This window comes from Apostichopus japonicus, chromosome 21 (assembly GCF_037975245.1).
Source record: "Apostichopus japonicus isolate 1M-3 chromosome 21, ASM3797524v1, whole genome shotgun sequence".
In the NCBI taxonomy this organism is placed as follows: Eukaryota; Metazoa; Echinodermata; class Holothuroidea; order Aspidochirotida; family Stichopodidae; genus Apostichopus; species Apostichopus japonicus.
The window spans coordinates 1,791,811-1,818,052 of NC_092581.1; the positions used below are offsets into that span (position 1 = coordinate 1,791,811).

General features: G+C 36.1%; 2 protein-coding genes across 10 annotated transcripts in view; both read right to left on the reverse strand.

The window, feature by feature from the left end:
* Nucleotides 1–2,351: 2,351 nt before the first annotated feature.
* LOC139963149 (SH3 domain-binding glutamic acid-rich-like protein 3) lies at nt 2,352–13,138 on the reverse strand. Its single transcript, XM_071963695.1, has 5 exons — nt 12,723–13,138; nt 11,900–12,067; nt 10,549–10,602; nt 5,101–5,268; nt 2,352–4,234 (listed from the first exon to the last, which is right to left on the reverse strand). Exons 1-5 carry the CDS (start codon nt 12,765–12,767, stop codon nt 4,172–4,174), a joined length of 498 nt encoding a protein of 165 aa, XP_071819796.1. The 5' UTR covers nt 12,768–13,138; the 3' UTR covers nt 2,352–4,171.
* A 2,579-nt stretch (nt 13,139–15,717) lies between these two features.
* The window catches only part of LOC139963286 (syntaxin-binding protein 5-like), a 96,766-nt gene continuing 86,241 nt past the window's right edge, over nt 15,718–26,242 (reverse strand). For all 9 annotated transcript variants that reach the window (XM_071963953.1, XM_071963952.1, XM_071963951.1 and 6 more), the window contains 4 exons: nt 25,955–26,050; nt 24,937–25,061; nt 23,621–23,742; nt 15,718–22,870 (listed from right to left, as the gene is read on the reverse strand). In XM_071963953.1, the coding sequence (XP_071820054.1) occupies nt 22,733–22,870; nt 23,621–23,742; nt 24,937–25,061; nt 25,955–26,050 (481 nt within the window). In that variant the 3' untranslated portion in view covers nt 15,718–22,732. The remainder of the gene's footprint in view (nt 22,871–23,620; nt 23,743–24,936; nt 25,062–25,954; nt 26,051–26,242) is intronic.

Sequence of the window (26,242 nt, forward strand, 5' to 3'; positions counted from 1 at the left end):
TTTCTAATATTTAAGGTTCATAATGGGATGAAAGAAGTATAAGAACAGAAAAAGCAAACTGCCTTCCCTGGGATTTGAACCCTAGACAGGAGTGTCTTGCTCTTCAGGTATAGTTTTTGTTTCTAATATTTAAGGTTCATAATGGGAGGAAAGGGATATAAGAACAGCAAAAGCAACTGCTTACACTGGGGTTTGAACCCTAGACATTGAGTTTGTCTTGAAAACTATCCCCTGCGCCAATGTAACTGTTGAGAAATAATGCTCGTTTCAAATATTTAAGGTTCATAATGTAAGGAAACAGGTATCAGTATAGAAAAAGGAAAACTGCATTCACCGGTGTTTAAACCCTAGACAAGGAGTTTGCTCTTAAGGCACAAAGCGCAAAACACTGCACCACTGTATCTGTTGAGAAATAAAGCTTGTTTCTAATATTTAAAGGTTCACAATGGAAGGAAAGAGGTAAAAGAATAGAAAAGGGAAACTGCCTTCACTGGGGTTTGAACCCTAGACAGGAGTGTCTTGCTCTTCAGGTACAGGGTTTGTTTTTAATAGTTAAGGTTCATAATGGGAGGAAAGGGATATAAGAACAGCAAAAGCAACTGCCTACACTGGGGTTTGAACCCTAGACATTGAGTTTGTCTTGCTCTTCAGGTACAGACCACTAATTATTAACCACTGCATCACTGGGTTACTGTTGATAAATAATGCTCATTTCTAATATTTGAAGCTAACAATGTTTGGAGACTTAAACAAAAATATGGAAAGAGCCAGTTGGCTTTGTGATTCCTTGCCATATACTTTGCTCAAAATTCAAATAAGTGAGGCAATTTTTCCAAGCGAAAAAGTAGTGACAGTATTGGAAACTCTGGATACGATTTGTAAGGAGAACCAGGAAAGGCTTCATCACACCAGGAGTTTCGCTGGACGAGAATGTTATTGATCCTGGGTTTGGGGTTTGTGATAATGGTAACCTTTGTAGTCTTAAAGGTGGATGAGTGTGTGTGTGTGTGTGCATGTGATGCATTGCTTGTAAATACAATATCTTAAGAAGGGAAAATTGGACTAATTTCATAATTGGTGTGTAGGAATACCACATTGAGTAGAAGAACCCTATCATTGTTTTCTGTGAGGTCAAAATGTCATTTGGGGTCACCAGAGGTCAAATTGTGAAAACATATAAACATGATATCTCATGAAGGAAAGCTTGAACTAATCTCATATTTAGTGCGTAGTTGTGACACATCAAGTTCAAGCCCCTTATTATTTTTGGTGGAGATCAAAGGTCATTTGGCATTACCAGGGGTCAATTGTGGAAATCTTGTTATACTTGACATATGCATGAATCATATAGAGAAGTTTATTGTTAAACGTGGAGGTTAAAGGTAATCTGAGGTCACCAGATGTCAAACACTGAAAACCTTGTAAACACTATATCTCAAGTTAGGAAGCATGGAGATTGTTTATAAGTGGCATATTGAATAGAAAAACTCAATTGCTTTTGGTAGAGGTCAAAGGTCATCTGGGTCACCAGCAGTCAAACTCTGGAAACCATTTAAACATGACAGCGTATCTCATGGTAGAAATGGTAGGACATTTATATTATAGTAGCTGTTTCTGGTGAATAAGCAGAAATCTATTGATAATGAAGTAATCGAAACTTAAATGCATTTTTTCATTCTGGTTATGGAATGTAGTCCAGTGAATTTTTACAAATAATTAATACTTTGTGATTGGTCGGTATTACATTCATATTCATATTAATCATGAACAAATTTCAAATTTTGTTAAGGAAATTGTTTAATCTTTTTCGATTTATTGACGACGATCTAGGTCAATATTACAAGTGGGTCTATTACTTGTAGGTCAGTATTACAAGCTTTGTTCTCCCCGCAAAAGAATATTGCGATATTATATCTTACTTGCAATTCCCGTAGCACACGTGCTGTAACTTGGGGCGAATGTCAGTGACCATAGATATACATTTCATCGCAATTTCTTCCGACAATCCATGAAATTGGGGTGTGACTTGTAGTTTACACAGTATGCAAGTTTACTATGGCTGGCACTCCACAGCAAAGAAATGGCTATTTTAGGGATCACAACCCAACTAAAAGGCTGGATAGCTCAGTTGGGAAATCACAGGACCGGGTAAAATTCTGATACAGAACATTTAACATTGAAGAAACGTTGAATCTGGTGAAAAATAAAACGTGCAGTCAGAACAGAAAAGGCAACCACCTCTCCTTATAAAGATTGCATCTCATCAAAATGGTTTGATGATTAAAAATAGGCTGCAAAGAAAAGTGTCTGTTTGTGAACAAAACTACAGAGAAGAAAAACACTGGCAAGAATTCTATAGACATTTCACTAGTCGCTATTATTTATTAAACATAATGGGAAGATAGATACACTCACATCTATTTACTATAAAGCACTATTTAACTACTGTGTTCAATCTTCTTTGATGACAAGTGACTCATTAATGAATATGAAACTAAAAGGCAAGAAGAAAAACCTTATAAATGAAAACTTTGTTTTGAAATATAGCAGCACAAGGTTTTATGATTCAGGACCACAACTTTAAAACGTTAAAAGCTTGCCTATATCATCATAAGAACTGGCTTTTAGCCAATACATTTTTTTTGGCTTTGTCTTTGAGACTACACGGAAGTCGAGGGAAACGATTACACGACTGAACTTCCTGAATCCTGCAAAATAAATGAGCTTGATTTCATATACTCATGTGAGGCCCCTCCATAAGGAGCGATAGAGTAATTGACCAACACATACATATGGGTAACCCTCATCACCTGTAGTTAACATTTCTGAATACATCTTCATGTTAAACTTTGTGCTGTCAAATATTAAAGGAAACCAGGAATTAAACAGGTAGTAAAATAAAGTGAAATACACCACCTCATTTGGGAAGCTTTTTAGGCAAGCTGAAGCACACTACAACACATTTAATTTAATTTAAAAAAAAAATGTTACTGATAAAAAATATATTTAAGACAGAAAGCCTACACACAAACAAACAAAACAGTGTATAAACCTAAAAGTATACAAGGGACTTAAAAAACATGACAAATATATTAAAAAGAACCAAACAAAACACAAGTGGCATTAAATATATAAATATCTTAAGAAAGCAGTTCTTACAGGAAGTACCCACACAAGGGCACAATTAGAATTCATGTAGTTATGAGTTCATTCATGAGTTCATGTAGTTAACATATAGAGAGTTGCACTGTTATTTCATAGCAGCATTTCAGCTATTAAGATGCAAGGTACTGGATGCAGTGTGAGAAATGACACATTTTCATTCTAGGAGTTGTTGTTTTTATGATATTTGCTTTTTTTTGTGTGCTTATTAGCAACCCCAAACAAGGGAGTTGCTACCCTCACAAAGTTTCATGGAATCATTGTTGTAAGGAGGTTAACAAATGCCACATGTGATGAAAGTCAGTATAGTTTTCGCTCCCAAAACTTGCCCCCGTGGAACAAGTATATCAAGTTTGTCCATCTTATTCTTTCATTATTTCACAATTAGACTTTACAAGCGAAGGAATCTCTATCTTTTTACTTTTTACCTGGAATCCTTTTGCATTACCTGTTTCCCATAATAACATGATCTCAACATATCTTTGCTTCATTACATACGTATATGCTCATTCTTTGCCAAATTTTGTGCCATTTATTATTTTGTCTAAATGGCTACAACAATGGATGCCAAATTGTTTCCAACTCTAATTACAGACTTTAACTGAAACTTTTGATTTTTTCTCATTCATTCTTCATCCTTTTGATATAATTCCAATGTGAACGTGTCTAATAAATAAAACGACTAAATGAAACAAATAAAACAAACCCACAAAGCAAAACCTGATCATTGATAAAATCACTAAATTTGCACCCTTATACCCTTATTACTCTTTAGTGAACTTATATTAACTAATTATCTTACCATTATGCATTGCTGTTCCAATAGTAAAAATAACAACCATTTAATTCTACACCTCTCTAATGCACTACCTGTCCTTCCTCTTTCTTCCCCTCCCCCCCCCGCCCCCAAATCAGGGTGGCATATTTTACAAGTCCCCTGATTGTTAGTCTGTCACCTCTAAAACTGTTCAGTTATTAACAATGATTGTCAAAATGGCAGAAATAGTTACTAGAGTTTGAGGAACGCTTCTAACTCGCCGTCTTCATTCGCTAACTCAAATGCATCGTAATTCTGCGGAAAAGATGGGAGAGGGATACAATAAAGTTGAGATCTGGTGTAATTCCAATCGTTTCAAACAAATAAACATACTAATGGTTCACCCACACCATATTGCCATGTACGCCATGCCATTTTCACATCCACATCCAGAGGATGGCCCAATCAGTTTTGAGGGTGTGTCCGACCTATGAATATGCACGACTATATGAATATATGCATGTTACATCAGTTTGAGTGCTATTTAGCAAGTTTAAAGATACTCAAGATTTGTTCAACCACACCATATTGTCAGGTGCTCTACTTTTGTTTGTTTACAAGGCATTCAGACTTTGACCTCTATTGGCATCAGATGCTTCTACTTATAAAGGGTGAATTTACGAATCAAGTACAAGTTTGTCCAGCGTTTCTTTTAAAATTATCAGCTTTTACTCACACGTTCAGAGCATGGCATTCATTCAAGCGTTACTTTTGGAATGTGTTCACAAGATTCTCAGTTGTTAACCTAAAATAATGACCTTAAATGAACTCTGATGTCCACACAAACAATCATTAAATTGTATAAAATATGAAAATCATTCAAGCTTTACAGGTTTTCAGATCTGACCTGTTGAACTAAAATGATCTGTTGGGCTCTTGTACTCCCTAAGGTGGGCACACATACCAAGTATGACGTTGAACCACTTTCGAGTTGTCATGTTTAGAAACCAAAGCATCACACACACACATAGACACATGCATAACACACCATCATTATTGGATTGATTCCTTTGCTTTTATCTAGGAATCAAAAACCACTATGAACCACTATTAACTAATATGTTTTCTTAATGTCTTGTTATCCTTGAACATTACAACACCCCCTTTATTCTCCAACTTACCCCGCAGTATTGATCATCATTGAAAAGTTGTGGTGCAATGGCTTTCTGATCCCCAATCAGATCTCTCATCTTCTTTTTGTTCTCTTCACTGGAGGCGATGTCTCGTTTTTCAAATTCTATCTTCTTCGCCGTAAGTACCATGTCAATCTTGGATTGCTGCCCATTTAGCTGCATAAAATTTAAACAAGGAGAAATCTGCATTTGAATCGATTCACATCTCTGCTTATGTTAATCTGTACCATAAAGTCTCTTTCCGTGGATGAAGATATAATCTTTCTTACATCTAGAAACCATATATGTAACTTTGTCAATGGGCATGCCACACAGTCCCAATTTCTCTTATGTTGTAGCAACACCGCAAACTAACTACTACTGCAGTCTGGAGTACTGTACATGAGCATAGATTGTACACACACATAGTCTGTTCCTTTACTGGATATTAAAACTTTACACTTTCAGCAGATGCAGTACAGTCCGCTAGCCTAATTTGTAACACTATTAAAAAAACTGCATCAGCTCCAACGTAAATTTCATGTATATATGGCACAACCAACCGAGTACTGTTGTAACAAGTAACATACTGAAATGGTTAAAGTTACCTGATTCATGTTGATTCCTACGTTTGACTACTTACAGAACTAGCGTATAAACACATTTTGGTATAGCTTTAATATATCGCATTACAAATCTTCCAAAGAAATTGACAATATACACATTCCAGGGAAAAAATTTGTGTTCAAAATTTGCATTACACTTTTGATGAATGGCTTACAGCTAATTCATCATATCAACTTTAAGACCTACAAAAGATTTCAACTTGGCTCTCCCAGAATGATTTAAGCCAAACTGTTTTGACTGATAATTACTATCTCTCTAACCTGAAAACATAACACTGTAATTTAGGCCTAGACCCTTCTCATGTTTAAAATGCAATGCATGATACAGGTAAGTACAATATAGTACCCATGCATTCACACAGACTGTCGACTTTGACACAGTTGACAGATTTTGTCCGGCTACAGTAGTAAGATAGACAACACTTGGCCACAAAATAACACAAACCATTGATTTCTTGTTTTCTCAAAGCTTAGTGCATCTGGAAGAAATAAACAAACCTGCAACCCTAACGTGCTGTAATTATAAGGCATAGGCCCTTCTCATGTTGAAAATGCAAATGCAACATCACCAGGCCTACCCATGCATTCAGCTTTTGGACAAACTGTAAACATTGACACCGACAAGGTTTCTCAACTAACGTAGGCTACTAGTACTAAGTTTTGGCTAGGCCCAACTAAATGCCTAATTACTTAACTAGTACATTACATGTAGACATAGTCAAGGCCTAAGTTTTGACAATTAACATACATTAATCTTGGACTTGGAGGGACTCGAACCAGGGACCTTATGATTGGAATGCACTGGCGATAACCACTGAGCTAACACTCCTTGGCAATGTTTTTTGGCAATATTTTGGAAATATTTCTTTGGCAATGTTATTTTGCTATACCTATCCAGCTACTGCTGAAACAAAATTACTCAGCCAAAGCTATGTCAACTTCTAACTTCTACCGAGTGCAAGTTATATGCAGGTGCTAGAAGTTAGAACTTAGGCTAGACTTGAGCAGCATATATACATAAAAAGTCTTTCAATACAGTGTGGACAGAAAGGCAGGCGCCAGAAGGCTAAGCTAGAGCTGCATATATACATATTATGACTTCCTATGAAAGGGTGGACAGAAGGTGAATACTGTAGGCTAAAGCCTAGTACTATAGGCCTAGTACTGGTAAGGCCTACCGTAAGGCCTCGCCCAAGTTAGGATTTTGTAGAGCTTGCTTAGGCTAGGCCTTTGTGAAGATAATGAAAGGCTTAACAAATACAATATTCCATCGATATCTTACGACTGAGGAGCTTGCCGTTGATGTGTAATAAAATATGATAGTCATATTGCTTGTAGTTGGATAGTAACTTTAGACGTCTAACAATAACAGCAGTTGTCAAACTTTAAATCACTCTTTCTGGACCAGGATCTTGCAGTATTGTAAACATAGACCGGAGGGCTAGGTATTTTACATTTGCATCAACACCGTACCAACCAGCCCTGCCCAGATATACACATACAATAATATACGGAAGCGCTTTCTGAACTGCTGTTCTTTCAGTTAAACGATATTTCGAGCGAGTGAATAACCAGGAAAACATATGACGTATGCTTTTTAAAGAATTCCGTACATAAGATTACTGATTTTTTTTGGGGGTCTTATATTTAATTTTTTTGTCAATAAACTACATCAGTGCGCTCCCGAGGGGCGGGGAGGGACAGATAGTTTAGAGACCCAAGGATCAGGAATCCTTACAGTAGCTTATTTGAAACTCTATCCTTGGAAGATGGAGGAATGGTTTACTGCAGGAGGTAAGGAATGCGAGAATTGAAGACTGAGATTTGATATTACACAATTGCAAACCTGTTTGGGAAAAAAAAAATTCGCGTCCGGTGAAGAGATTGCTAAGAAAAAGTACTAACACGGTTTGTGGTCGGCTTTACGATGAAGAAAAAATTCTTCCAAATACCAGCCAAGCGAGTTTCAATACTACAGCATTAAACAGGCTCCTCTGCCTTTTAAAATATTCATGCTTTGAAACTGCCCTTCATTCTGCATCTTTTAAAGGCATTGAAGACTCGCCCCCCGGCCACGTGCGGCCATCTGAAAAAGTTAACTTTTTGTTGGTTGCAAGTGACGTTTTGTTCGTGTCGCTATAAAATGCAGACAGTAATGAAACGTGATACCTTGTTATCTTTAGCTGGGCCTGAGATGTCCATCGCTGTATCGTTTGTATACTGTGGGTATTGACCGCAGCTGTATGTACTGACTGTACACTAGTGTCTAAATTACAGACGGTAGCAAACTGTGTGTGTATTTTCTGGGATCGATGGGGGGTGTCTAAAACTTTTGTTACACCTCATTTGAAACTAGGTCAGATTACCGGCATTAGACGTTTCTTTTTGTGCGAGTCTTCACACCCTTTACAAGGTAAATTGCATCTCACTGTGACTCACAGTTTGCAGCACTGGAAGTAACTGGAGAGTCCAAAATCTTTTTTATGGTCAGTTAATTTTCTTGTCAAGAAATTCCACTCACTACTCCTGTATAACCCACAGAAGAGAAAATCATGCAGGCTTTATGACGAATCGAAAGAGCGCGATAAAAAGCATTGGAGATAAAGTTTATTCAGTAGGAATCGTTTATTGACAAAAGTTAACCTCCCCATACATAGTCACTATACCTATACACGACAGATATTATTAAAAAATATAAACAACTGAAAGACAGGTGAACTTTAAGCACTTGGCTGGTGAAAGTAAGACCCGACATCAACAGAACCAAAGGTTCGGCATAATTCTTTCTGATCGTTTCATTATTTCAAAGGATCAACATTGTCTGAGTTTAAATAATAACCATTACTGGGAAGTTACTTTTCAATCTATGCAATATTGTAATTTTTCGGGATTAAATTTTTACATCTTTACCTCTGAAGCTTTGCTTCAATGATTCAATCACAATATGATAAACAAGATTTTTGTTTTTTGTTTGTTTTTTTTTTTTTGTGAGCAAGAAAATATGTGTGTTCTTAAAAAGTGATAAGTTTTGACATGATAAATCTCCAGTTTGACTTTAAGGAGTATATTATATTGACAAGTCAGCAAAACAAGCCCAAAGCACCATTTCACTGACGAAAAAAAAACTTTAGCATGAAGAGTTTTCAATCATCAGTAGCATACAGCATAAATCAAAGCAATTAAGTGAAAAAAAAAGAACAGCAACAATTCCATTAAAAACAGAATGAATTTTACTTCAGTTAGATCAAAAATAAGCTTTAAAATTTGATGAAAGTTTTGTTTGGGGTGATCAGACGACAAGAAAACAAAAACATTATAAAAATAATCATCTTTACTAAAAATAATTTGAAGTGGAAAATATACTTGTATGATTCAATTAACTGCACCAGTTGTTGAAGGTTTCTGTATATTTTGATGGTCAGTTGGTATAGATTTATGCTGGTTGGTTAAAATTACAGGTCTAAGATCAAGTTTTCCCTTGCATATAGTGATGGTGACAAAACAGACATACATCTTTTAATTTCCATTAACCTAAAAATCAGTGTGCATTATGTGTGGATACGGGCATCCTAAAAGATACAGCACTCACATGCTAATTGCTTAAACACACATTCTTGGAGTGAGGTATTTCGTTTTTATATCTTGCATAATAATAATTTGGATTAAAATATTTCTTGTAAACAATGTTCAACAACAACAACAAACTTTAATTGAAATGGCATATTTTCAGCTTTTGTGAGACTAAATTATGTCAAACATAATATTCTCGACACATTTAGTGCTAAAAATTCAGTACTGTACTTGATTCTTTATATTGCAAGAAAAGAACAGGGAAGAAACAGGTATAAAAATAATCAACAGAAATTACTATTTCTCAGGACAGAGTGCCATTAAGACAATGGTTATCTGCAATTACAGTTTCATTTTTGGAAATATCTTTTAATGTGACGAAGTTACTGGACTTTGAAAGACTTTCATTCTATAAAGCAAAAAAACAACCCCCAAATGGCTTCACTGATCTGTCATGCATTTAATTACCATATTGTGGGTGGTATTATTGGGTAGGGGTGGATCCAGAAAGGACACCCCATGGAGCCTAGGCCCACTCCTCTGATGTTGTTTTTGGAGGAACTCAAAATTTGCTGCAAACAACAGTTTTCTCAGACCAAGGTACCTAGTTTAAAGCATTCATCATAATTTCTGCTTTGGGTGCAGCTACTTCTAAGTATTTATAGCTTTCTGTCTAAAAACAACCAGATGCCTTGTCTCGCGGGTCTCCGTTCTTTCAATCAGCGAGTGGAATTATTGCTTTTATTATTTTAATATGAACCATTGGCATTTACAGCGACAACTTTAAAGAAGCCGCCAGAAAAAAAGGAAAGAAAAAAGACACAACTGCTTAATCCTCTAAATTGCTAAATCCTCTAAACTGCTTAATCCTCTAAATTAATCCCTCACGTGACAGCTCTTTTACTCCCTCCGATTTATGTTAGAGAGGAATGTTATGCTGCTATTACCCACCAGACTACTTATTATCCTGTATGGCATGCATGGCATACATTATCCCTCTCAGTAGAAAAAAAAAAGAAAAGAAAAAAAAAATTCAAAACTCACAGCAACAACCAGTAAAAGCATATCAAGCCCCATAGTTCCCTTTTTAATATATAAATTTCCAAGCATAATTTCTTCCAATTTTACCGATACTAATTTACTCATTGACAGGATATACTGTTAGAATCTTCTACAACCTATCTCTCTCTTTCTCTGTCTGATAGAATGAAGATCATATCCTATAAAAGCTTGCTGGAAGTCTGGAAGCTTATTCAAGTTTTAGGAATTTTTCAAGTTCTCCATTTTCCACTGCTGCTTCAAAAGCTGTATATTCCTGTTAATGAGAAAAAGCAAAAACGTCAAAGAACGGTAAAACTCTAGTAATTGCTGTAAGACAGCTAGACTTTGACAGCCCCCTTATTAAAATAAATGTAGATAAATAATAAAATAGATGAACAAACAAACAAATAAATCATAACTACATAAATAAACAAACAAACAAATAAATAATAAACAAACAAATAAAGGAGCAAGAAAAACAATCTATTGTCAGTGAAGCTGAGAAATTGAAAAAAATAAATAAATGAATGAATAAATAAATGAATAAATAAATGATGACTACAAACTATTGTCAGTCAAGCTGATAATCATGGAAATAATGGCTTGTTTCATATTGTACTTGTCAACCTTTCAAAGCCATGATTGTACCATCCTATTATCAAAGTCTTTTCCCCATATATTCCTTTCCCACCCCCCAACCGGGCCCCTTCCCTCCATTCCAATCAAACAATGAACAAGAAGAAACATGTACTCACACTCACGATGAGCAATTTCAAATCAAGTCAAGTGAAAAAATGACTTGAAGATCGCCACGAAAGAGTAATTTCTGGATTGTGATATCCATGGTGGTGATGGGGCCATTTAAGAAACAACACAGAGAATAATAATGGACTCAGCAGGGCATATATGTGTGTTTATAGTACCTTGGCAGAACAGGGTGAGGGTTCCTTTGGGAGTTTTCAGAGTACTTTAATAGACGCAGTGGCATATTATGCAGCTTTCCAAGCACATGAATGGCTTACACCTGCATTTCCCATTAATCACTACGGAAAGGCTATCGATAATCAGTTAGTTTCAGGTATTATCACACAGTTTGAATGTTTCAGAGCCAAAAATTTTATGTGGGTAAGAATTATATGTACAAGTATGTGCTTGAATGTTATGGAAACAATGTCTAAAAAACTTTAATGCACATACACTGTACTTAATAGCATATAACACATGGGTACAGTGACAACACTCAGCTTGTTACTACATCGCAGTTATGCAATCCTCATTTGTACTGAGAGATGAATTGTGCGTCCAAATTCCTCCGATAAAACCACTGAAGCTAAATGTTACCATATTAACTTGTTACATACTTAAAATTCAATTTAAAAAAAAACCTTTTTATTAATGTCACAGTTACTTATAAATATTTTAAGAAACTTGTTTCCTTAAAAAATATATATATTTCCTGTCTATTTGGGTCACCATTTTACTAGTAAACCTCTGAGGAAGATCCTACCAGGATTCAGATGTCAGGTTCCTGTAATTTTTATGTCGTAAAGTTTTGATAGTGTATTACTTACGCCAAGGTATTGGTCACCATTGAAGAGTTGTGGTGGAAGGGCTTTTGCATCCCCCATCAGATCCCTCATCTTCTTCTTATCTTCTTCAGAGGAGGCTATGTCACACCTTTCATATTCTATTTTCTTTGAATCTAGCACCATCTCAATTCGTTGCTGGTGTTTTTTTGTCTAGATTTAAAAAAAAAAATGTATTTGACCTAGCAGGTACAACATAAACATGGTACAGTAGTTGACAGCACTCATTTGTTAGAATTATTTGAATTTAAGAAAATTTCCAATGTTGATAAAAGATATACTGTTTTTGTTTCTTTTTATGTTGGATACTGTAAAAGGGTCTTTTGCTTTGGGTACAAATTTCACCTGTTGGCTTTGTTATGTTTAGTCTAGTTATGGTTCCAGAATTTCTGCTAAAATCAGCTTCAGGGACTGAAATAAATATCAGCGGGACACTTAGTTTAACAATAACAACTCACAGATTTTCGTCACTGCACATGCATTACGATTTAATAGCACAAGCACATAAATACCTTTGTCGAGATCTGTGTTCGATGTGAATACAGCATGCAGGTATACATTTAGTTGTGTGGCAAAAATTATCCCTTTTCAGGACTAAAACCAATGATGTAAAGGATCTAGCGTGTCTGGAGTCTGATGTAAACATAGCCTAGCTACCTAATGTTAGTGCATACAAATTTTAAACATGAATTTACTTTAGCCAACTTAAGCCTGACCAAGCCTAACGTTATAAACATTGGCCCTAGCCAGTAGTGTTACTGTGTTAGATGCCTAAACCTTGTTAGGCTGAGCAAGAAGATTTACTTACTTCCATGTTGCTCGAGACCGAAGTGTAGTAGTAGATTATCGTCATCTTGATATTTGGTACAGGACTTCAAAGAGAATCTGAGACTTAACTTCTTGTTGGTTGTTGACTAGCGTTAAGTATATTGTGAAGTACAGTAATGTTTAAGTTGCTGTTCGGTGCCCGGTGAACTTGGAAGTACTGTGAAACTGTAAGAAGTCAATGCTTTAGCACTGCACTACCCAGGTAGTTGCACTTCCTGCTTTGAGATATCAGTTTCAGGAAAAAAGACGTAGAAAGGTTGTTGACGTTAGTTAATTCAGCAACCTACCACATTTTGTTCCAAGAAATTTGTGTAGGATGTTTACATTGACAAACTTTAAGGAAGACTTTAAGAAGGATTTTTAATATTATCAAATTGTCACCGCATGTCTAAGGAATAGGTTGAGAAGTTTTGTTTATTTGTTTTGATAAAAAAGGGGTTGGGCGCTACCTGTGTCTTTGTTGCTTAAAGGTAGTCAGTGTAGACCCCAAGTTATAGCGCGCTATAATTGCTAGAAGTTTTCAAAAAGTACTTTCCTGGAGGTCTTTACTCTCCAAATTGTTCTCAGACATTTGTAAGGAACACAGAAGATGACTGAATGTCCCAGTGAGGAAAATTTCCTCAAGGTTGTAATAAAAACCGGTTTAAGAATTTTGACCAAAGGTGACATATTTGAATATCTAGCATATTTGGGCCAATATAGCATACCTTTAAACTCTAATGTAGCGCCTTGCATTTTGTGGCGCTATTCTAGTTCAGTCGTATCTTCCCCAACATTTCAGATATTTAAAAATTGCTCTGATCCATTCCTTTCCATAGAGTTGGTCATACAACCATATACTTTTCGATCCCTTTATCTTGGCATACAGAATTATATATTGTGTTCATGTTAGCTAGGAACTGTCAGAAATCTGCCATGTAAATGACACTTACAAACAAACTATTCACCCCCCTTAATTCAAAGGAAGAAGACATTTATAATAAAGCCAGTAGCAATTCAGGCCCCTGCAAAGTAAGTTCCGGGGTGAGCAAAATAATATTTAATAGGATGGGCAAAATAATTCACTAGGTGGGCAAACTAATTCACTGGGTGCATGGCCAAAATAATTTGACAGGATGGGCAAAATAGTTCACTTGGTGGCATAGGCGTACGGGACTATTTCAGTTTGGGGGGGGCAGAACTTTTTGTGCCCGAAAGTTCCCGTGACACTATCTGAGCGGAGCGCCACCATTGGTTGGCGCGTAGCGTACAAAAAAAAATTTGGCACACAATGCCGGAAACGGCACTTCTGAGGCCTTGCAAGTTGCATCGGAACATTCTTTATTTTATAATCTCACGTTTAGAAATTTACACTTCCCCCCAAAATTTGGTAAATTAGAAGAAGAAAAAATGGTAACATCACTTTGAAGGGGGAAAATGTGCCAGTATATTTTTGAAGCTCCTATTTAGTTACCTTATTTATTATTTTAACACAGTACTCAGCTACCTCCAGAAAAACATACATTGTTCAACGACACGTAGGCGGGATAATGTCGCTGTGTCGGGTGAGACTGCAATTTGTCTCACAAAAAAGTCTAAAATATAACAAAGAATATGATAAACCTGTACTTCTAGGCTTGTAGGCACTCCCCCCCCCCCCCCCCAACCATCCATGAAAAAGAAAATGTTTCTTATATACACTCATGTTGGGGATGTCCAGGTCAAGGGCGGCGGAAGCACTTTTAATCTGGGGGGGGGGGGCACCGACATCAAAGGGCACTTTGCAGAAATTCGATTGAACTGACGCAGCCATACATTTAGTACCCTTTATAACTCTTATTGTATTATCTTATTTGTGTATACACATCACTCCATCAACGCCCCCCCCCAAAGGAAAATATGCATACTAGCACTGCAATATCCAATGCGCAAATTAGGAAACAAGGAACAAGTTTTCTTTTGAGACAAAATGAGGTGAAATCATGCTAGTTGCTAATGTAGGAATCTTCCGAATTAGAGTTTTTTCTTGTTAATATCTTAAAAAAATTTTTCCATTCGAAATAGCTTTGAGTTTGCACCACAGAATTTCATTAAAAGTCACGGGCTTAGCCAGGATTTGCAAAGTTGTATGCACGACTATCTGTGCGGAGCGCCACCATCGGTTGGCGCGCAGCGTAATAGAAAAGTTTTGGTTTCACAAACCCCTCAGATGGCCGGAAACGGCCCTTCCCGAGTGTTCATTCTGGTTCCCTGGCCTCTTGCTAACTTGAGGCACCTCTTATGTAGAAAAAAAGGCACATTTTTAATCTGAGGAAACATGCCCCCTGTGCCCCCCCCCCCCCGGTTCCGCCGCCCTTGGTCCAGGTATACAATTGACTGGTTAGAAAAAAAAAATGATCTCGCAAAAAGCGTGTTAGCCCAAATGAACTGCGCTTACGTCACACGGAACTATTCGGGCATCATGATGCTAAATAAAGAAAATCATGAAATTGTCGGGCAAATATTTGAAAAAGATTCGGGCAAGCTACTGCATAGTTATATATATATATATATATTTCCAGAGGACAAGAAATTCGGGCGAAAGTCCTGAAAAATTCGGGCAGCCTAAGAGGAGAAAAAAAAAAATATATATATATTTTTTTTTCCCCTCTTGGGCTGCCCGAATTTTTCAGGACTTTTGCCCGAATTTCTTGTCCTCTGGAAATTTGGGGGGGCACTCTGCCCCCCTGCCCCCGCCTCGTACGCCTATGCTTGGTGGGCAATAGGCATGACCAATGGTCTGGATGGGCAACTGGTAACACATGAAGTGTGTTATTAACTTCCAAGCAAGCTGATATTTATCCAGAAGTACTGATAATTCTTTCCTAACATTGTGAAACGGATATCTCATTCCATAGGTAAGTGGGCTCAGATATATGGCTGACAAAAGCGATCTTTACTAACACATACAAAAAAACAACACAAACAACCAAAAAAAATGGAAAGAGAGGGCAGTATTTCATCATACAAGAGGAACATTGTATTGTAACATGTCTTTGATAATCATAATCTGTACATAACAATTCACATATTAGCATCTATTTAGCATTAAAATAAACCTGTTTCACATCTGCTAATATTACGAATGCGTGCGTATGGACACAACTTTGAATATGCAAAACACATAAGCAGCCTTGATTATTACGGACTGACCCTACACATGCATGAAAGTAACGACACACTATTAAACTGCTGATCCTAACTCGCAGCGGTCTCGAATGAGGAGGACTTAGTCTGTAACAGAAAACAAAAAAAGAGGGAAAGGAAAAACAGGGAGAGAGAGAAAAACACAAGAAATGAAAAAAGAAATAACGAGAACCTATGAATGAGGCCCAGCAGCGACATCTTTGAAAGTAATATTATAACCTGCAGACCTACTTCTTTGTTTATCAGCTGATATTTAAAAACCATTTGACCAAGATTAATATCATCCCTACCACCCGTTCTTTCTTTCTCTCCTCCCTCACTCCCTCCCTTACCCCAGTCCGCCTTCCCTAACCCGAAGAAACAATGTCTGTCACCGAAACAACCATTTTTTCCCCTTTGTAAGAGCAATCTTTCAGTAATGAGAGCTCTTTATCATATGGTGTCAATTTCTTACAAAGAATTCACGATAAGCACGGAATATTTCCGTTGTATTAAACAGTAAACAAAAACTACCAAATTGCTATTAGAAGTTCACTGGAATGAAATGATCCCTTCCAGAATAAAATGTTACCCAGAGATGAATAAGGGGTCTGAAGAATAATGACCTTCAAAAGTAAAACGGAATTATTAAATATTTTTAGTCTCTATAGAACGATGGAAAAAGGTCCTGTACAAGGTTTCGAATACAGACTGAACAGATTATGCGATGAAGACATATGTAAAGATTATGCCGCATGTCAAGTGAAGTAACCAATAATGATAATATTAATAATAATAATGATATTAATAATAAAAATAATAACAATAACAAAAGAAAAGGAACCCCTCCAGGCCTCTAATGCAAAAAAAGAATAAAATATTGACACATGGTAGGAATGTCTCTAAGAAAATAGTTCAACGAATAGGGAATGTTCAGTTAAAAGGTTACAACTATACAACGAGATACATGTAACACAATTTCTCTATTTTTACCTGCAAAATTAACTATTTTGCTGTTCAGAATCTTTGTTTTCTTGCTTTTAAAGTCATGATGAAAAAGTTATTTCCAATATTTTTAGAATCCTAAAATTGTTTTTTTTTTCTTATTATTACATTTAAACAATTTTTACTATCTTCCCATAGACATAGAGAGTAACTATTTACTCCAGACCATCCATTCCTCACATCGGGGAGAGGTCTTGAGATGCGAAGTGGTAAGAATTTGTGTTAGTTTTAGTTATTTCAAGTAGACCTAGGGGAACAGAATTATTACCCAGAAGACTTGTTAAAAGAAAATTTAAGATAGAATGTTTAAACCTTGAGAAAATTAGAACAAAATTTAGAAATAACTTCAAATGGGAAATTTACTCATGTGTGAATAAAAAGAGGCAGAGGGTGGGTGGGGTAGGGGGGGTAGGGCCTAGGGTGATACAGCGATTGGGAAAGTTGTGCTGTAGGGATGCTATTGCACTTTTTTGATAATGATCATTTCTTGGGTGTTTGTATGTGGGGTTGGGGAGGAAGGGGGGGGGGGAGAGTTTAGACACTATCATCAGTATGACAGTACCGTTTCTTGCTTGAACCCATCTTATAAGCACAGTTACACAAAATTTTAAATTCACACAAGTTTGATATATGAATCACAGAGGTGTACCATTTTCTTTTCTTACCTTACCAGTGTATTTTAGAACAATACTGATGACTTTAAACCCCTCCCCCCCCCCATACCCCCAGTAGTTGAGTTGAACAAACCAAAATTCGATTGTGGACTATTATAAGATATTGGGGAAACAAAGAGAGTAAAACAAAACCAAATAATAATTATCTGGGATCAATTCAGATTGGATGAGTAAAACCCAGATATTCAAGTTTCCCTTTTTGTAGAATGAATACTATGACAGGGATTATGTATGGCAGTGTAACTATGGCAACAAAACAAAATGGAAGAGGATACAAATAGCAGGAAGTAACAAAAGCAAAAAAAAAAAAAAAAAAAAATTGGTAAAAATGATAAGATCATATTTTACCAAATATTTGCGGGATCTATATATATGTTACAAATGTGGATACAAAATAATAAAAAAAACAGATACAGAATTTAAATTTTAACTACAAATCAATCTCAATTAGTATGTTAGCTTGGAGGAGGTTTGATTGCGCCAGTGTTATTTTCTGCACTTTTCATCGAAGAAGTGGAGTAAAAAACATTTTTGTTCTTTAATAAATTGCAGACCTTTTTCTTTGAGTAAGAAACGTTGTGTGTTTGGAAATTAATTTTTGCATTAACTTTATTATCAAAATAAGCGAAACATCGTTTGTGCAGCTTTGTGTTCCATGATCCTAGGCTTCAGAATTGGCCAAAAGAGGGTGTAACCTTACCCCCATGAGATAAGCCACTGAGATTAACTTGAAGATTAAGTTTAATCATATGTTTTACATTTTGTAAAATATTTTTTAATCTATGTCTTCCTGTGCAATCTTTTGTCTTTCCTGTTCTATTGATATGCAAATATCAACATTTTAACATTATTTCAAATTACTCCCATTTTTTATGAACTATGAAGCAGAAATGAAAACTGAAAATGTTTTAATGCAAAATGTTTCCTTCATTAGAGAGGTTGGGTAGGTGGGTGGGTGGGTGGGTGGTAGTAGAGGATTATGATAGGTAATTGGGTGAATCACATCAATAGTTAAGTAACATATTTTATCCTATAACACTGGAATAATTTTTATGAATATCTCTTCACAAATTGGCTCATAATTTGTGTCACCAAACCATTTTCAAAAAATTCTTTTGCAAAGAGATCTCTCCCTCCCTTGGGAGGACAACAAGAAGAATCGACATGAAATAAAATTCTCGTACTCGACGAAAGATATATATAAACCTAATAGACTTTTCACATTTCACAAAGATATATTTGACAGCTAAAAATGAATAGTACAATTTGTGGCCCTGTGACCCCAACCCCTCAAACTTTCTTTCAATCCATACAAGAACACCTCTATACCTCCCCCCTCTCCTACCCAACCCACCCCCCTCCCAACTGATTCCAAGAACACCATCTCAACGCAATTCTAGAATAAATTTTATTTCTCTTTTCGTTTATAACACCCATTATTCTTTCCCCTCCTCGTTTTTACAGATATTTTGTCGAACGGACACACTTTCTCAAAAAAAAAAATAACCATGACTAAAATGTTTTCAAAAGGAAAAAACTATTGTCACCACCAATTTCACAAAGATCAAACACATCATTTTGTTTTTAATTTTTTAATGGACGCTCCGCTACCACTGACCACATACAATTTTATTTCATTTAAAACATGCAATTTTTATTCAACGTAATCTGCAAAACTAGCAAAGAATATATATGAAGTTGATAAATGAAGTCTCTAAAATCTTTCATGACAAATACAAAATATTGCTCTTTTTATCTTAATACTTTTTTTTCCACTATCATATTTTTTTTGTTTTTTTTTCTGTTATCTTATGCTGCCATGTAGTTTTTGTTATTTTCTTGCTTACTATTAATGAATACAACTTTGTGTGTCTATTGGAAAATCCTAACTTTTTCAGGCTAAATAATGCAATATCGTATCTTCTTTTCTGCAAACTATGTTAAAGTGCCTCACACTGAAAATTGTTAAGCTAACTTGAAGAAAAAAAAAATTCTTCAAAAACGAAACAATGATTGAAGGTTAACAAATCCCCATTGCTTACTTCTCATTTCTGACACAATTGAAAATTGTCCCCATCTAAGAGTTTTGTTAAAACAAAAAATTCTTTTGGGGCTGTCTCCAGAGATGAAATATATATATATCTTGTACAATAGACACTAACATAATATGCACAATTGTAAAGTTGTCTTCTTTACAAGAGAATAATTTTGACAATTCCCACAATGCATCACACTGTATCTTTCTACCAATTGTACAGAATTGTCATTCCAAAATTCAATCTATGCTGAACATTTGTCATGCTATGCAATGTCGCCCTCTGTGTGAATGTAATTTTTGTATACTTGAATATTCAGTAGCTAGATTTATCACAAACTATCTAATTTCAAATTTGACATAACATATTCTTTTATACACTATATAAGGATATTTCTTCAAAACTTCAAACTAAAGACATATTTCAAATAACATATCAGCAAACAGTGCTTTCAAATACAACTTTATTCTTCTGATTTATTCCTATGCTAACAGCCAATCGGTGGAGAGGACCTCAGCTGCCACTGCAAACCAACTTAACTGGGTGGCCCATCACGTGTATAGGGTCTATGATGGGTCTACTCAATGTACACACCCATGCACATACATGGGTATAACTTGTTGCATAATGACCCCACAAAGTGCCTTATGTGAACAGAAGGTCACACATCACATGGATGGGACCATGGATGTGTACACCATGGAATGCACCTTCAAACAAATTAAAGTGAAATTTTCTCACAAAAATATGTTATAACAATTTAAACCAACAGTCTTTTATTTATTCTTAATAAATATGTTATTCCTTTCATATGACAATGTTATCCAATTAAGGGTCAAGATTACATCACAGGGTTAGGTCTCTTAATATTCTGCATTTACATATTGACCTTGTTTGCTCATTTAGTCTCCCTCTAGTAACCCCTCTTCCCTGCACTCTCACCCCTCCCCCTCCCTACCATTCCTAACTCCTTCTCACCTTTCAGTATTGGACTTGGAAGCTTCTGCTGCCTGAACCAGATTTGAAGGGAACCCAAGGGTCAGGGTTCAAGCCTGCTAGATATAAAAGTTAATCCAGCTTTGAGCAAAAAACCAAACGAAAGAAATTGTGATTTTACTGTCGAAAGTACATTCTTAGCAGAATTTACAAGCAAAACCATTTCTTCTCAAAAAGATATTGATTTTATGGAGAATGTTTCCTAGCTTTTCTGAGAGTTAATAATCATGTAACATTATTACGGAATCAAGATGCCTGGATACCTATTAACTGAATCTCTTGAGCAGCTTGGCAATGCACAGTGGCTGAGAAGTAATATATATTATTTTCATGTAACAGCGTTGTTGCTAAGTAACATCATTATGGAATCAAGATGCCTAGGTACCTAATTAACTGAATCTCTTGAGCAGCTTGGCAATGCACAGTGGCTGAGAAGTAATATATATTATTTTCATGTAACAGCGTTGTTGCTAAGTAACATCATTATGGAATCAAGATGCCTAGGTACCTAATTAACTGAATCTCTTGAGCAGCTTGGCAATGCACAGTGGCTGAGAAGTAATATATATTATTTTCATGTAACAGCGTTGTTGCTAAGTAACATCATTATGGAATCAAGATGCCTAGGTACCTAATTAACTGAATCTCTTGAGCAGCTTGGCAATGCACAGTGGCTGAGAAGTAATATATATTATTTTCATGTAACAGCGTTGTTGCTAAGTAACATCATTATGGAATCAAGATGCCTAGGTACCTAATTAACTGAATCTCTTGAGCAGCTTGGCAATGCACAGTGGCTGAGAAGTAATATATATTATTTTCATGTAACAGCGTTGTTGCTAAGTAACATCATTATCGACTCAAGATGCCTGGATACCAATTTACTGAAATTAATGTATTGAGCAGAATGGCAATGCACATTGGCTGAGAAGTAATATATATATATTATTTTCAATGCAAAGTGGCTGAGAAGTAAAATATATTATTTTCATGTAAGAGAGTTGTTGCTATTGTAACATCATTATGGAATCAAGATGCCTGGATACCTATTTATTGAATCTCTTGAGCAGCTTGGCAATGCACATTGGCTGAGAAGTAATATATATATTATTTTCATGTAACTGAGTTAGTGATCATGTGACATTATCACATAATCAAACATGCCTGGTTGCCTATGTTATTACAGAACCGAATTCATCTTTTGAGCAGCATATTAATGCAAAGTGACTAACGAAATAAAATATATTTGAGATAAATAACAAAATTTCATTTTTTTTTTGGTTTTTGTTAATTTGTATAACTTTTTCACCCCATATAATTGTTTTTAAATTATGTATTGCACATTTTTGTCAGAAATAGTACTCATTGAAGTGGAATATTTTAGATTTTAACTTACGATATTGGTTTTTTTGCCTTTAGTTTATAATAACTACTGCACAATTTATGTTCATTTTTTTTTTTGGAAAATTATTTATCTGTTTTTTTTTTTCTCGAATCAGAACACCACAAAATGCAGAAAAAACTCATCCACACATATTCATATCATCACATACACACGACCAGCAGTGATATTATAATTACGGCTAATTAGCATAGATCTTTTAAATATTCATCTTTATGCACAGGTTAATGCTACGTAATTACATCATAAACAAAGATTAGGTGTCGCTGCACATCCCAATACCACCAACAGAGCAAAACATGCGAAATAACATGCCACTCAGAATTATTTTCAGAAGTATTTTAATTTTCACATTTTTTTTTTTTTTAAATACTTTTTTTTTTGGTTGATTATATATATGTATATATATATATATAAACTATTTTTCCAGTAATACTTCAATGAAACCTTTCACGCCACCCTCCATGACCATTCATCAACAAATGCAATAGACTTCCTCCAGTCACCTTTTCAATTAATCTTTTTTCATTAATCCCTTTTTTTTCATTAATCCCTTTTTTTGTCTCATCCATCACTTTCCACATTCCTCTCAGCAGCTCCAAAAACTTTTCCAATTATTTGCACCAATCAGCTTGTCTAAAAAAAAACAGCTTTTGTCTTGTTATGGAAATCATCCAAAATTTGGGTTTTTCAGCCTTTTTCAGAAATCACCGATCTTGCTGCCCCTCTGCCTTCAAAACTGGTACCACTTCTTGTCCTTGTACTTATTCATGAGCTGATGCGAGGCCTGGGCGAAATTCTCGGCGTGCTCCATCATCGCTGCTGTCTGTTGCTCCAATTCGCTCACCTTCTCACCACGTTCTTGCAGTGCCTGCCGATCGGGGAAACGGAAGAAAAGGGTTACGGGTTTGAAAACAGGCGATATCTTCTGCAGGGTTCCACTTCTCAAAATTTGTTGCCATGGTGACACAGCATACGCCTAAGATCTGACATTGGGTTCTGTCACTCATTATATCAACCGTCGACACTAGGCCTAGATTTTATTGCGCTTTCCCTAACCTAACTCTGACCTTAACAATACCCCATAACAATAGAATTCTTTGGAGGACATGGTGATTCTTTAGAAATCACAACAGAGGACCTGGAATTCTTTTGTTCAAGTCCTCAGACAGAATACTTAACAGGTGCACACACACACACAGCATAGCCATTGCACAGATATCCTTTCACCTCGGGTAAGGAATCAAAAATAAAAAATCAATAAAATATTTTCAAATATTTCATATTTTGCTTGTTTCTTCCCATGACATTTAAGACTGACTTGAAACAAAGGTTATGCAGGCAAACAAAACAAGATGTTAAGAATCAAATCAATGCATCAACTGCACCCTCTCAATACCTTCACTTGGATAAAATAAGACTACAGAAGGGCACCTGCCACTGGTGCATTATCTGTCCTCACAAAGACCAATGTACTGTCAACTTTATGAAAGATGGCCTTTTACGACCACCAACCCTTCATCAGTGTATTGACCATCTCATGAACTGAATTTCTAGTGAGTCTTACAGCTAAAGTTCAAAAGACAAAAGAAATCATTCGAAGAAGGCCGATGCGACTTACGATCCTGGCTTTAGCGACTTCACTCATGGCGCCACCAGATGCGGCCCTCAAGGAATCGATGCCGATCTGTCCAGGGATGTGCTTTGCCACACTCTTGGATGCCTTTCCACTGTTTTCACCAACTGTGTGATGAAATTAGAGAAAAAGTGGCGGAATGAGAAAAATAGCCGCGATGAACAATACAGCTTTATTATAATTAGTTCACAGTCAAGAGCATAAAATCATCATTTTGTGGTGAATTAGTTACAGCAGCAATGAATGAGTCAAAAGGGCTGTATGTATGTATGTATTTTTTATCCTCCTGCAAGCAGGAACTCGCGAAGAAGCCTCATTGGTTATCAAACCCGTAAGCTGACTGAAGTCAGTCTCTTAGATTCATATTTTAACGTCCATGATTATGAATTGTCAATTGTCAACAACTCTGTAACTGGACGACATACATTAATCTTGGAGTGACTTGAACTGGGGACCTTATGATTGGAAGGCACCGGCATTAACCAGTGAGCTAACACTCCATGCTGTGGCAGAGTGGTATTCGGTATTCTCCCACCTTTTGACCTACACAAGTGCTGATGATTTTACCATCATAGATGGTCTGCATGACATTCCGTAGAATGTGAAAGAGCCGGGTGGGGGGGGGAGGGGGGCTGCTTTAATCCCTTTTGAATGACTAAGTTCAACTTTTGCTCTTTACATGAAAATAATTTTTCAACTCTAGCAAGCAATATGGTAAAGAAGAAGAAATAGTAAAATCTTATTGGTGGTTTGGTAAATAATTTATATAATATAATTTCAGTTTAATCAATGAATTAGAAATACCCAGCGATCAGTCTAAATCTAAGATCTGTGACTCATAATTTACACCGTCTTGTCAGTGAATCGTGTTAAACATTACACACCGACCGGTCTGTACTTATTATAATGAAATAGCAATTCAGTTGAGACACAATTTTCTTGCGTTAACCACAAAATCTGTACTGAGATTCAATTGTACCGGTTTATTTGGAAATACCGATTTGGTCGAGTCATAATTTCCTCGTGTCGACTGTTAACTCCCTAAATAAAATTACGTGCAGTATCAGTTATGAAATATTGATTCGGTCGGAAAAAAGTTTTCTCGTGTTCGTTATAACCTCCCGACTAAAAATCAATTGCGGCAGTAATAATGAAATTTGGTCCAAAAACACCTTGGATTGAAATATTAATCTTTATCAAATACAGAATTGCTTCTGTTTTATTAAAAAAAAAAAAATGAACAATAAGCCTGTTGGATTCATTCTTCTGTTTTTTGATAAAGAAGGGATCATTTTGCTTACATAACTCCTCCCTGTCCAAACTGCTGCTGCCACTCCCAAAGAGACCCTTGAAGAAGCCTCGGCTTGGAGCCTCTGGGGTCTCAACTGGAAGAAAGAGGTCTCCTAGCATATCGTGCAAATTTTCACTAAAAAAGAAGGGTAAATATAGATTGTGAAACTTAAAATTCTGCCGACGGAAGAGGAAGGCCTTTTTGCAAATGTGTAGAAATGTTCTGAATGTTAAATGTAACCTTGGAAAAGTATTCCCTATTGAAAACATGTTATATGCGATAAAAAGAAATTTAAAATGTCGTTATTACAAAAGTTATATGACACGAACAAGATGATGGCTTTTTCCCAGAGGGAAATTATTCATTGGAAGATGTGTCACCCAATATTACCCACTTCACCTTGCTCAGGTGACAAGTGGAAACTATGTGTGACACCAGCAAGCAGCCTTCTGTGTTGCTATGTGTTAATATCATTAAACTAATCAGTAAAACTATATTGGATGTGACCTACATCCATAGTCAATTCAGAAGCGAGAAAGTAAGAACACACAGGACGAATTATGAAACAGCTACAAACAGCTACAACAGGTTGGTACTCTACCCATGAGATAAAGTAAGTACACATAGGGTGAATTCTCAAACAGTTACAACAGGTTGGTACTCTACCCATGAGATAAAGTAAGTACACACAGGATGAATTCTGATACAGCTACAAACAGCTACAACAGGTTGGTACTCTACCCATGAGATAAAGTAAGTACACATAGGGTGAATTCTCAAACAGTTACAACAGGTCGGTCCTCTACCCGTGAGAGAAAGTATGTACACACAAGGGTGAATTCTGAAACAGCTACAAACAGCTACAACAGGTTGGTACTCTACCGGTGACAGGTGCAGGACTTTTCACAAAAAAAGGAATTTTATCGTTCCTGTCACTTTATCAAAGTGAGACAATTTTATGCATCAAATTCTACATAGCCAGGTATACAACCTTGTTGACCTCTGTAACCTTGTGACCTCTGACCTACCTGGTCTCACTGCAGACCGTTAGTCTCTGGATTTCCGTTGGGCTGCATTGGTATACTCCTTTACCTTTGGCACTCATTTGGAATGTTCTACCGATCCTGAGAAAAAAAAGAGATGTAATAATTTGTGAAAGTGTCGGAGAAGACAAACTATGTACTTCATTCTTTAACTTGTATAACTTTGAGTTATTTTTTAGATGGATGTTGATGCTGTGTGGATTAAAATTGCCCTAAAAAAGGTTTTTTATTCATTATATTTTCCAAAACATGGCAGAGACGGTGTCTATTCAT